The 12,521-nt window shown below is 47.1% G+C and overlaps 1 protein-coding gene across 2 annotated transcripts in view; it reads left to right on the top strand.

The window, feature by feature from the left end:
* The window catches only part of EP300 (E1A binding protein p300), a 248,573-nt gene that overhangs the window by 69,287 nt on the left and 166,765 nt on the right, over window positions 1–12,521 (top strand). For both annotated transcript variants that reach the window (XM_044302316.1, XM_044302317.1), the window contains exons 8-10: window positions 4,495–4,632; window positions 8,014–8,131; window positions 9,094–9,268. In XM_044302316.1, the coding sequence (XP_044158251.1) occupies window positions 4,495–4,632; window positions 8,014–8,131; window positions 9,094–9,268 (431 nt within the window). The remainder of the gene's footprint in view (window positions 1–4,494; window positions 4,633–8,013; window positions 8,132–9,093; window positions 9,269–12,521) is intronic.

The following is a 12,521-nucleotide window of genomic DNA, read 5'->3' as shown; positions in this document are numbered from 1 at the left end:
TTTTCGGTTTCGGACCAGAATTTTCATTTCGGTGCACCCCTAGCTAAAAACTGTATTTTCTGTCACATCTATGTGCAACAGGAAGTCGCCCCCCCCCCCCCCCCCACCTTCTTTCCAGATGGTTGAAGCTGCTTGCTTGAGATGAACAGAAACTGTCTTGAGGCACATAATGAATCATAAAAGTAAAATTCTTGTTCTAGGCGTTGGCTGGGTGCCTGGCCGCCATTTTAGCTTAAGTATAGTTTTCAACAAGCAAGTATGCATTTTGTCTCAATATTCCATAAGTCCCCCCTTTGGAAACTTGATTGTAGACTTTCCCCTGCCTAGCGAATCCCCTGGGCATACCCTTAGACTCCTCTTCACCCCCAGTGGCGACAACCTACCCCTTCTATGTAGTCTCCCGGATGCCCGGACTTGTGATAATACCCTGGGATTTTCTTACCCTATCTCTGCACGGCGGCATAGCGAGGAGGGGGAACAGTGTTGAATGGAGTTTCCTTTTGTTCTTCCTCAAAGAAGCAGGATAGGTTGCTCATCAGTTTTCTTCATTCTTTTTGAAAGAAGGGTTACGCAAGTAAAAACAAGCTTAATATACTATATATATTGCCAATAGTATTAGGGCTACCTGTAATATTCCTTGGACAGTTCCCATGAGCCAACCCCCAATACCTTTTAACTAGTTGGCGGGTTAAGAAAGGAGAAGGTATCAAACACCATGTATCTTTATCAGTTTTATGTGCGTCCAGCTATTTATCCCTTAGATCCGCCATTTTCGCTAGACCCACCTTAACTTGCGAATTACTCTGCGGGTCTATGTAATGGCAACAAGTGGGTCCCACAACCTGGCACATACCTCTTTAGCTGTAACAAAGTCTAGAACTAATGTGTGTTGATTGGGGACAACGATCAACTGGTTCTGCACGATGTTCGGGGTATTCATAAGTCTCATCACTTCCCATATTTGATCATCTAGATCAGTGGTTCTCAACCTTTCTAAAGCCGTGACCCCTTAATACATTACCTCATGTGGTGACCCCCAACCATTACATTTTTTTCCTTGCTACGTCATAACTAAATTTGCTACGGTTATGAATTGTAATGTAAATATCTGATATGCAGGATGTATTTTTATTGCTACAAATTGAACATAATTAAAGCAGAGTAATCACAAAGACAAAATGGTGGGTACCCCTCAAATAAATAAATCAGAAGTGCTCAGGGTCCCCCAAATAAATCAGCGGGGCTTCAGGTCTCCCCCAAATTAAATAAATCAGCGGTGCTCAGGGTACCCCCAAATAAATCAATGGTGCTCAGGGTCCCCCAAATAAATAAATCGGCGGCACTTCAGGTCTGCTTAAAATTTAAGCAGACCTGAAGCACCGCTGATTTATTTATTTGGGGGACCCTGAGCACTTCTGATTTTATTTAAGCCTTAAATAAATCAGAAGTGCTCAGGGTCCCCCAAATAAATGAATCAGCGGTGCTTCATGTCCCCCCAAATAAATTAAGCCTTGCTCAGCCAGGCTCAATTAAATCATTGGTGGCAGTGGTGCTCAGCGGCGGTGTCATTAACGAAAAAACTCGGACCTCAGCAGACAGGCGGCCCGACTTACCCGTCCAGACGTCAGGCTCCTTCAAGCACAGGCAGTGATAGGTCATCACTTCCTGTGCGCGAGGATAAGGGGCCGCTGCCGTTGTGCGGGCGACCCACAATAGGAAGCCTCAGGCGACCCCCAGGTTGAGAACCACTGATCTAGATAATCAGTTACTACCAACAAATGATCCAACATCTGCACGATCATGGGATATATTAAAAGGGTACTGAGAACTTTATTGTGAATGCTCATTTCTACAGCATGTGGCTTGTTTTCTTGACCTTCGGTGTTGTTGGCTAATATGCTTGTCAGGAGATCCTGTACAGTACGGTTGTTACAGGGTAGTTATTTTCTGTTTACGGCATCTACACCAATACACTGCACATGGCCGTCTGTTTTTGAGTCATTGCAACCTGAGTGTGTGTGGACTAAATGTCATGCCTTTGCCAGGGGGTAAAGCTATGATCTATCGATGGTCCTGATCTGTTTATCATGAGCAATGGGGGCATCTGTCCACCCTGCGACAGGCAAAGACACTTCCCTGGATTTAACTTTGCATATGGGTCAAAGTCATGATAAGTAGGTGGATCCTCATGGCTTATTGTTCCAGGGTCGTCAGGACTACGACTATGAGTTTGAGTAAGGACTCCAGTTGCGTGGCCCTGATGTTCCATGATCTAAAGTTGAAAAGGAAGGTTGTAGTTGGGGATGCCAAGAGCAGGGGCAGATGCAATGGCGGCCTTCAATGACTGAAAGGCTTCTCCAGCCTCCATTGTTATCTTAAAAGGAGTAGTAGTGTTGCAGGGTATGCAGTCATATAGGTGGCTGCATTAGGACTGGAGCATCAGGGATCCAGGGTCTGCAGTAGATGAGCCCCAGAAAGGTTTGCAGCTGATGAGGGGTGTCTGGGTGTTGGATGTCAGAGATGGCCTTTTTCCTGGCATCAATGAGGTGCTTGTTACCTTGAGATACAATGACTTAGGAAGACAACTTTCGGGAGACATAGCTGCAATGTGGCTTGTGAGACTCGACAGCCAGCTGGGTAAAGGAGCATTACAGGGAGAGTTAGTGATTTGGATTGCCCCATTCTGCAGGGGGGCCTGCACTTGGAGTGTAAAAGCATCCTGTTGAGACGGAAAGCGGATATTGCGCTTTGTATGGTAGGACTTTGGGGTTCTTCAGGGTCACAGTGACTGTTGGGTCATCAAGGTGTCCGATATCTGGGGATCCTTTGGCCCACAGCGTATCGGGGATGAGGTGCAAAATGGTTTGCAGAAAATCCCCCTGTTCATATGAATCAGTGACCTGGAGAGTTGTTGATGCCATGAGGAGGCAAGTGTCATCTGGTTGTAGGGCAGTACCAAGGTTGACTGTCCCATCCTCTCTGAACTGTATGTTGGCTTGGATTTTCTGAAGAAGATCAGAGTCTAGCAGATTGAAGGGGCAAATTTGGCTGACAACAAATTGAGACATTACTCCAGCTGGAAGGTGAAGCTGAGGGGTGTTAGTCCGGGAGAAGCCAGGGGAAGTGATAGCGTGGCTTGGTAACGGGGTTGTGTTGCACGACCCCTTCTAGTCCTGAACAGGGTAATTGAATGTCAGTGAGCCAGGAAAGGGGTACGGCAGTCTCATAAAACACTGCAGGCTGCACCAGTGTCTACAAGGAATGAAAGTTCCACTTCCTTCCCCGCTACCTTGAGTCACTCGAGGGGCAAGACCAGTGGGAGGAGCACTGTCGTACATGGAGTGTCCCCTCCCTGCACTAGTTTGCCACCGTCCTATTGCTGGAGCAGTCTAGAGACCTCTGTATAGAGTAATCACTGGACCTGATCAAGCTTTAAGTTCCAGACAAGCACACTCTGGGCTGCTGCAGACCGCTCTCCCCCTTCTGAGTCAGACAACCGGGCTGCACTCCGATACAGGCAAATAGGATAACTCATCAGTTATACTTGTCAACAGTCTTCACAGTTTTGAAACGCAGTACATCAAGACTTTAAAACACATGGGGTTCTTACTTTCATGCCCTCGAGGATGCCCCAAGCGGACACAGCACCTCACCCTAAGACATGCACGGATGGACTACACCAAAGGACACATGGAGGTAACATAAAACAGTTTTCTTACCTCTTATCATGGGCCTGAAGTACCAGTCTCTGCTAGTGAGGTACTCTTCGTCTGGTCATTGGGGGTGCTGGATCAGGGGATCCTATCCTCCGAGCCCCACGTTGGGCGCCAACTGATTGGGATCTGGTTAAACTGCCAGTTCGGTTGATGTACTGCTCCAAATCAATGTTAAATGAATACGTGCACGGAAAGATCAAACTGAGACACTCGCACAGCTGGGGGTCAAAGCAAGATCTCTAGTTTATTGCGTAACAGATGACATTATATAGAGCACTAAATATAGAACAGGAAGAAGCAGGGGAGGTAGGGTGGTGTATATCTTTACCCTAGGTGGGGGAAGCTGCTTGCTTGAGATGAACAGAAACTGTCTTGAAATGAAGCATGAAAGTAAGACTCTTGTTCTAGGCGTTGGCTGGGTGCCTGGCCGCCTTTTTAGCTAAAGTATAGTTCTCAACAAGCAAGTATCCATTTTGTCTCAATATTCCATAACATCACAACAATATCAACTTTTTCCAGGAAAAAAAACTCTTGGTATGCAAATAAAACGAGCTGTTTACTTAAAGATTTTTAGGAGGGAAAACCCTCTGTTTATTTTGTTGGTTGTGTATAAACCCCACTGTGTTTGGATAATTTTATTACAAGATGTCAGTATGTGGAAATGTTTAGAATAGAATTCAATTAAGCATTTCTTAATACTGTAATTTAGTTGTTTTTTTTCAATTATGGTGTGGGGCTTTTTAATTTTATGCAATAACTATTTATTTGCGTTTTATAGTGTAATGATGGGTGATGGTGGCAATGTTTCCAATTTGGGATCTATGCCTACAGCAGCTCCTCCATCTAGCACTGCAGTACGAAAACCCTGGCATGAGGATATAACACAAGACTTAAGGAATCACCTAGTTCACAAACTGTAAGTATTACTTTTATAAATAAAATATTAAGTATTCACAGACTATTTGCAGAATAGCTTGTAAATATTTATTTATTGACCTTAGATTAAATTGAAATGATACCATGTAACATCACTATCACTTTTCTCTGCACGTCATGTGCCTGCTCAGAGCCATCCCTCCATTTTACAGCAGCCCACAGAAGTGCGGGGCCATCCTGGCTGTGGGGAACCTGACTGGGCAAGGTCCCTGTCCTGGGCAGTGAAAGACCTCTCTCTAAAATCTTCCATCCTTTCTTTGCTGGGTCGTTTGGTTGAGAAATCGCCATCGGTGCAGTCCACACTGTCGCAAGGCGCACAAAACAGGAGTAGGCTTCCCAGCAAGCGTCCTAGAGTAGGTCACCATTCCTCCTCTGACGCCTCCGCATCTCCTCCCCCTCCTGGTTCCTGATCATAGGCGTCCTCCTTTTAGGTGATGCACTATCGGAGGGTGAGATTACGGATTCTGATATAGAGATGGACCTGGAGCAGTCTTCCAAGACGGCGTCCATGGAGGATAGTCTGATTTCTGTTATCCGTGACACCTTCCAGGTACAGGAGGAACTTCCCTCTACCAGGGAGGGTCATTTCAGCGTTCAAGGCAGACCTCTAAGTCCTTCCCATTACACTGCCTTTTCTGTAGTTGTTGCAAAAGCTTGGGACCAGCCAGGCCTACGCTTCATTGTTCCAAAGCGATTGGACCTGCTCTACTTTTTCCAGCTGATTGCATGGAAAAATGGGCCTCTCCTCCGAAGGTGGATCCACCGGTTGCTTGTCTAGCTAAGAACACTGCTATCCCGGTGGTGGACAGCTCCTCTCTTCAGGACCTGGTAGATCGGCGCATTGACTTGCTCTCTAAGTCTATCTTTGTGGGCAGTGGTTCAGCATTATGACCAATCTTCGCATCTGCATGGGTAGCCAAGGCGGTCTTGGAGAGGGCCCTCCGTTTGAACAAAGACCTTGCCCTGCGGAGCTTCAGTCATTGGCAGTACAAATTTTCCAAGCAGTATCTCTGTGAAGCGGCTCTGGACGCGGGGACGACGGTCGCCCGCTCCTCTGCTCTTGCGGTATCTATCCGCCAAGAGCTATGGCTAAAAGTCTGGGTGGCAGATTCGTCCTCTAAACGCTCGCTTTCGAGGCTTCCTTTTGCCGCCGGGTCTTGACTCTTCGGTGCCCGGCTGGATGAGATTATTTCAGAAGCAATGGGTAAGAGAAGCACCCACCTGCCTCAACCCAAGGCGAAGCGTTCCTTTCGTCCTAGAGTTTTATCCTCCCGTTACCAGCATGGCTGTGGAGTCAGTAGATGAATGCTCCGAGGACTCATTTCTTTTGTACTTCCGACTCCCCAACTCAGACTCCTCTGTATTTAATATGTGAATGTATTTTCTACATTCCTTGAAGGAAAAAAAGGCAACATACATGTCATTACCACAGAAATACTGGCTAGGAAGCTGCTGCGTTCTCCTTTTGTGTGCTGATCTTCTGCTGAAGATAGGGCAGTGGGATAATTCAGGAAGGGGCAGGGGAAGGGGCATTTATTTTAAAACATGATTTCCCTAGTAGAATCCCATAGTCATGTTTAAAGTTTAAGCTAACAATCTGAGTCTACAAGTTTTTATAGCCTTAGCTGAATGACAGCAGTTTTTCAAATGGTTTACAGCTTCAGTCTTGAACTATTTACTATCCATTCCCGTCACTTATACAAGTGTCTAGTCCTGCAAAAAAACATTTACTTAATCAGTTATCAGTGAGAGGCTAGGTTAACCATGGGCACAGCGGAACACAACACAATGGAAAGTATAAGTATTGCCGCGCCTTAACTGTGCGTTGCGTGCCATATAGTGAAGCATATGAAAAGCATGCTTCTTCATGGTCACTTAACGTGTTCGTTTTGCGGTGACGTGACGCACTGCATGCATTGGCCTTTATTCTTATAGTAGAGAAGTACCGTATTTTTCGCAAAAGTAGGGGATAAATAGCAGTGCGTCTTATGGGGGTGAATACTGCCACCGTCCGGTGAATAGGCTGAGAGGGAGGAGGGGCTGGGGGCCGGCATCTGTTTCTGTAATGGCAGCGGGGCCCGGTGCGGTCACTGTATTCTACTACACTAGGCCCAGTTCACTGTAGTATACAGTAATCATATCTAACGTGTGGGTATTGTTAAAGTATTCCAATCATCTTAAATCTAGCGCTGTACTATTAAATTCTTGGCAGTCAGGAGGCCGGGTGGGCGCTCGTAGCGTAGCTCACTACGTCACGCGCCTGCTCTGCCCACTTTATGAATAAAGCAGGCATTTGGCCCCGCTGCCATTACAGAAACAGACGCCGGCCCCCATCCACCCAATCTGTGGATGACACATAAGAGAAGATGCTGTATATGTCATCCGCAGATGCCCCCATAACAGTGTAATCCACAGATGCCCCCACAATGATCCCCCACCACAGTGCCACCCACAATGATCCCCCACCACAGTGCCACCCACAATGATCCCCCACCACAGTGCCACCCACAATGATCCCCCACCACAGTGCCACCCACAATGATCCCCCACCACAGTGCCACCCACAATGATCCCCCACCACAGTGCCACCCACAATGATCCCCCACCACAGTGCCACCCACAATGATCCCCCACCACAGTGCCACCCACAATGATCCCCCACCACAGTGCCACCCACAATGATCCCCCACCACAGTGCCACCCACAATGATCCCCCACCACAGTGCCACCCACAATGATCCCCCACCACAGTGCCACCCACAATGATCCCCCACCACAGTGCCACCCACAATGATCCCCCACCACAGTGCCACCCACAATGATCCCCCACCACAGTGCCACCCACAATGATCCCCCACCACAGTGCCACCCACAATGATCCCCCACCACAGTGCCACCCACAATGATCCCCCACCACAGTGCCACCCACAATGATCCCCCACCACAGTGCCACCCACAATGATCCCCCACCACAGTGCCACCCACAATGATCCCCCACTACAGTGCCACCCACAATGATCCCCCACCACAGTGCCACCCACAATGATCCCCCACCACGAGATTGCTTTTGACCAGTAGTCTCTCACCCAAGGCCACAGATGAGAAAAATAGATTTTTTTGTACTTATCCAAATCCATTTCACTTCTGCTCGTTGGGACATGCAGCTCCCTCCCAGATGTTGGATTTTCCCAGTTTAAGCATTGTGTTCTGAATCCTTATGCATTTGCCCCCCCCCCCCCCCATCAGTTTTTTTTATTTTATTTAGCTGTAACAGTGTACACTGAAATATGTTAAATACCAACTAATGCCAAATTTGGCAAATACTAGTTTTAATTTTTTTGTTTTGTGTTTTCAATTTTAGAGTTCAAGCCATATTCCCAACTCCTGACCCCGCAGCATTAAAGGATAGACGGATGGAGAACTTGATAGCTTATGCTCGTAAAGTGGAAGGCGATATGTATGAATCTGCAAACAGTAGGGTATGTCTTCAAATTGTCGTATTAGTGGTGAATTCCCTGCAATACAGTTGTTGATTACCAGAAAAGTTTATTTTATTACCAAACAAAGGTTGCTTTTGCAGAACGCCAGTCTTCACTAATCACCATTTATAGATGCATAAAAAATCATAGCCGCACTGTGGGGTCATTTATCAAGCTGGTGTAAAGGAAACCTGGCTTAGTTTCCCATATAAACCAATCAGATTCCACCTGAAAAATGAAATGTGGAATCTGATTGGTTGCCGTGGACAACTAAGCCAGTTTTCCTTTACATCAGTTTTGATAAGTTTTCCCTTGACTCTCGAGTAATCTGCAGATTGCAGGTCTCTTTCATGCAGTTTCTAACTACAAGAAACTGATTCCAATACTAGTCCCTGACCCTTTCTGTCAGACTTGTTTCTGAGACTGATCTGATTAAAAGAAATAGCGCAGTAAGGGTCCATTCACATGTCCACAGAGTGGGTCCGCAAATTGCGGAACTGGTGCGGACCCATTCATTCTCTATGGGGCAGGAATGGATACAGACAACAGTGCGCTATCCACATTTCCGGAGCACGCCCCAGATCTTCCGGTCCGCTGCTCCGGAAAAAAATAAATAGAACCTGTCCTATTCTTGTCCGCAATTGCAGACAAGACTAGGCAGTTCTATGGGGGTGCCGGCCGGGTGTATTGCGGATCTGCAATACACTACGGATGTGTGAATGGACCCTAACAGTACTTTAAGTACTGTGTTTAGCTTTGTCATCTAACATTATTTTGACTCCCAAAGGGCAATTAGCGACCACCCATGAAATATGTATGTACGTAATGTATAAAAATAAGATATGTTAAAAAAAAAAAAAATTTTTTGATTGCCACAACAAATCACTGTTAACCATATCAAGAACTGTGCTTTTTTTTTTCTTTTTCTCTTCTCCGTCTTTCCTTTTGTACCCTCCTCAAAGGCTGAGTACTACCATTTGTTAGCTGAGAAAATCTACAAGATCCAGAAAGAACTTGAAGAAAAACGACGCATTAGGATAGAGAAGCAGCATCTAGTGCCCAATACACCTGGCATGCCACCTGTAGCAATGAATCAAAGTCCAAGTATGCCCTCGGCACAACCAGTCATGTCAACAAGTATGTTTTTTTTTTCTTTTTGTATGTTTTGGCTTTTTTTCCCCTTTTCCTTCAATCAGTGAGTGATAATGTCCAATAGGTCCTGCTTTCACCTCAAGAATAAGGCCCTGCTGTGAATGGAGAGAAAATACTGCACAAGCATTTTTCCATTCACTGCTTTGAAACCTTTAAAAAAATAAAAGAGAATATAGTGTGCTTTCTTGGCCTTTTTCGGAATTCCTATAGCAGTGAAGGAAGAAAGTTGCACATGCTTGACATCCATTCCATTGAGCCAGTACCGCTTAAATGGGGGGGTCTGGGGAGTGTGGGACCTCTTCTGACATCCATATTCTATAATAATCCTTCTAAACTTTTTATAAGAAAAATGATTTCTCGTGAATGGCATTGGGGGACACAGCACCATGGGTATATGCCCATCTACCAATAGGAGGCAACACTAGATAACAAAGGTTGGCTCTGCCCAGGTGCACTATATCATATCCACAGCCACTAGACTACTCAGTTTTAGTCTAGTGTCTGTAGGAGGCAGATCTGACCAGCTTTTTTCCTGCAGGTCTTGTGCTATTTTATTTTGTTTTTTTTTTCATCTTAATTTTTTTCTCTCTTCTGCAGGTTTTCACCTGCTGCAGACGGGTGCTCCATCGTGGGCTGCCACATTAGTTGCATCCCCTGCGGTACTGCGGTAATTCGGTACCTCGCCGGTAACCTAGTCCCCATTACTGCATCCGCAGTGGGTTGCCGGCATTCCCACTGGTCCTGTGGTGTTTGCCGAAGGGGGGACCCTGCGGCGCCTGAAGACGGCAGAGGGTAAGTACGACTCCACCCCCCCCCCCATGCCACCTGAGGGGCACCAGCTAGCAGGTCTTGGTCATATTGACCATCCTCCTCATAGCCAGGGTGTCTAAGTCGTTGGTGCCCTTTCTCTACTGGAGGGGCGCTCACCAGGGTGCACCATTCAGGGGGACTCAATCCTGCCCTTTGAAACTTACTTTAGCCCCGGTTTCTCACTCTGCGGGGGGTTACTAGTATCGCTACTCCAGGGGGGCTCCCCGCTGGGGCCTGCATCATTTTCTGCGGTGGGGGTTCCCTGCGATGGCAGCATTAATTTAGGTCCAGTTTTTTTGGGGTCAGCTGGCCACGCCCCTTCCTGCCTGGGTTGGCTTCCCCTCTAGTGGATTTCGTATGGCAATCCCCTGAAGCTTCAGGGGGTACTTGCAGGTAAGTCAGACGTCACCGTGTTTGGCATGCCAGCACACCTACGTGGTGTCTCTGGTACGTACGCCTACCCCTTAACAGGGGGTTAATATTACTTCGGCCAAAGGCTGTATCACGACAGACCTTTCTGGTTCTATTCTACGCATTGGAGTGTGTTCTCACCAGGTCACCATTCTGGTGCTGGTGTGCCACGAAATCTCATAGGGGGTACCTGTTCTGGGCAAGCTGGTAGGTCCTTGACGAAATGCATGTACCAGCTCCAGTCGCCGTTAGTTATCCAGCCTCTCTAGGCGAGATATACAGGCCACCTTCAATTGCCTTCACCATCTCTTGATGGTGTAGTCATTACACCTGTCTGGCTATATGGTCCACCATGAGGCCCTATTTCTCCCTTTCCAGGCGAGGTATAGAGGCCATTTTCATTTGCCGTTGCAATTGCCCCAACCTGGTTCTGGAGTGTACCGAGCAGCCACCTTACTCCCTTTTATAGGTGGAGTACCTGCATCATTTCCAGATGCTGTAGCCATTACTCCAGTATGTCTCTATGATTTACCATGCAGCCCTATTTCTCCCTTACCTGGCGAGATATAGAGGCCAACTCCGTTTGACGTGACCATTGCACCTATCTGATTATGATGTGCACCAAGTAGCCACTTTCCTTCCTTCTTAGATAGAGTACATGCACCATCTCCAGATATTGTAGCCATTAGGGCTGTTTCACACAAGCGGATGCTGTGCGTGACATCCGCTGCATGAATGACAGCCAAGACCCGATGCGGACATCAAAAGCACGGAGCATTAACATGATTGATAATGCTCCGTGCCTCTCTGTGATCTCTTTACTACGAAATTACAGTGAGATAAAGTTGTCACTGTGATTTCGTAGTAAAGAGATCACAGAGAGGCACGGAGCATTATAAATCATGTTAATACTCCGTGCTTCTGCTGTCCGCATCGGGTCTTGGCTGTCATTGACGCAGCGGATGTCACGCACAGCATCCGCTCGTGTGAAACAGCCCTTGCTCTTGTCTGGCTCTGTTGTGTTCCATGCGTTCCTATCTCTCCCTTTCCTGGCGAGATATAGAAGCCACTTCAATTGCCGTTGCAACAGCGCCTTCCTGTTTCTAGTGTGCATCAAACAGCCACCTTGCTCCCTCATAGGTAGAGTACCTGCACCATCTCCAGGTGATGTATCCATTACTCCTGTCTGCCTCTATAGTGTTCCATGTGGCCCTATTTTCCCCCCTTTCCAGGAGAGAGATGGAGGCCCTTCACTTGCTGTGACCATTGCACTTACATGATTATAGTGTGCGCCTGTCTTGGTCTATGGTGCACCATGCAGCCCTTTTTCCTCCCTGCGTGCAGTATAGGCCCCTTTCTAATGCAGTAGCCGTTGCACCTCTTGGGTACCTCTACCATCTCCAGGTGCTGTACCCATTTCACCTGTCTGGTTTTACCTCTGCACTACACAGCCATATTTCTGCCTTACAGGTACAGTGCCTGTACCATCGCCAGATACTGTAGCATTCCCGGATGCTGTGGCTCTGTGCAGCCACTTTACCCCAATTATAGGCGGGTATTGTCTGTCCTACGGAGTGATGTTTCCATCCATAGTCGCTATATTCATTCCTCTTATCTGGTTAGAACACGCATCTAGCACCCTATTACTGTCATGCTCGAGGGTCTACTCGTACCTTCTCAAGGCACTGTCTACAACTTACCATCCTGGTTACAGCATGTACCTGGTAACCATATCTCATAGGGGTGGTCCAGTTTTCCCACTTCTTGGTCGGACTAGTGTTGTGACTGTTAGATCCAATGTATGGCTGGCTTTTTCAGATCTGACCGGGGTGGTCCACAACAAACCACACTCCCTCCACCATGGGCAGGTGGTTGTTGGTTTTGTGCTAGGTTTGCTCCTTGTCAACCCTGTAAAGTACTACTGTATGCCGCACAACTGTTACCCCATGTTATGGAGTACTCAAGTTATTTATGGTCTCTCTGCTTTCTTTCGACGAAGTGGCCTATTCCTGGTAGT

Source organism: Bufo gargarizans, chromosome 7, assembly GCF_014858855.1.
Source record: "Bufo gargarizans isolate SCDJY-AF-19 chromosome 7, ASM1485885v1, whole genome shotgun sequence".
NCBI classification, from domain to species: domain Eukaryota; kingdom Metazoa; phylum Chordata; class Amphibia; order Anura; family Bufonidae; genus Bufo; species Bufo gargarizans.
This window is presented reverse-complemented; position numbering and strand designations above follow the sequence as displayed.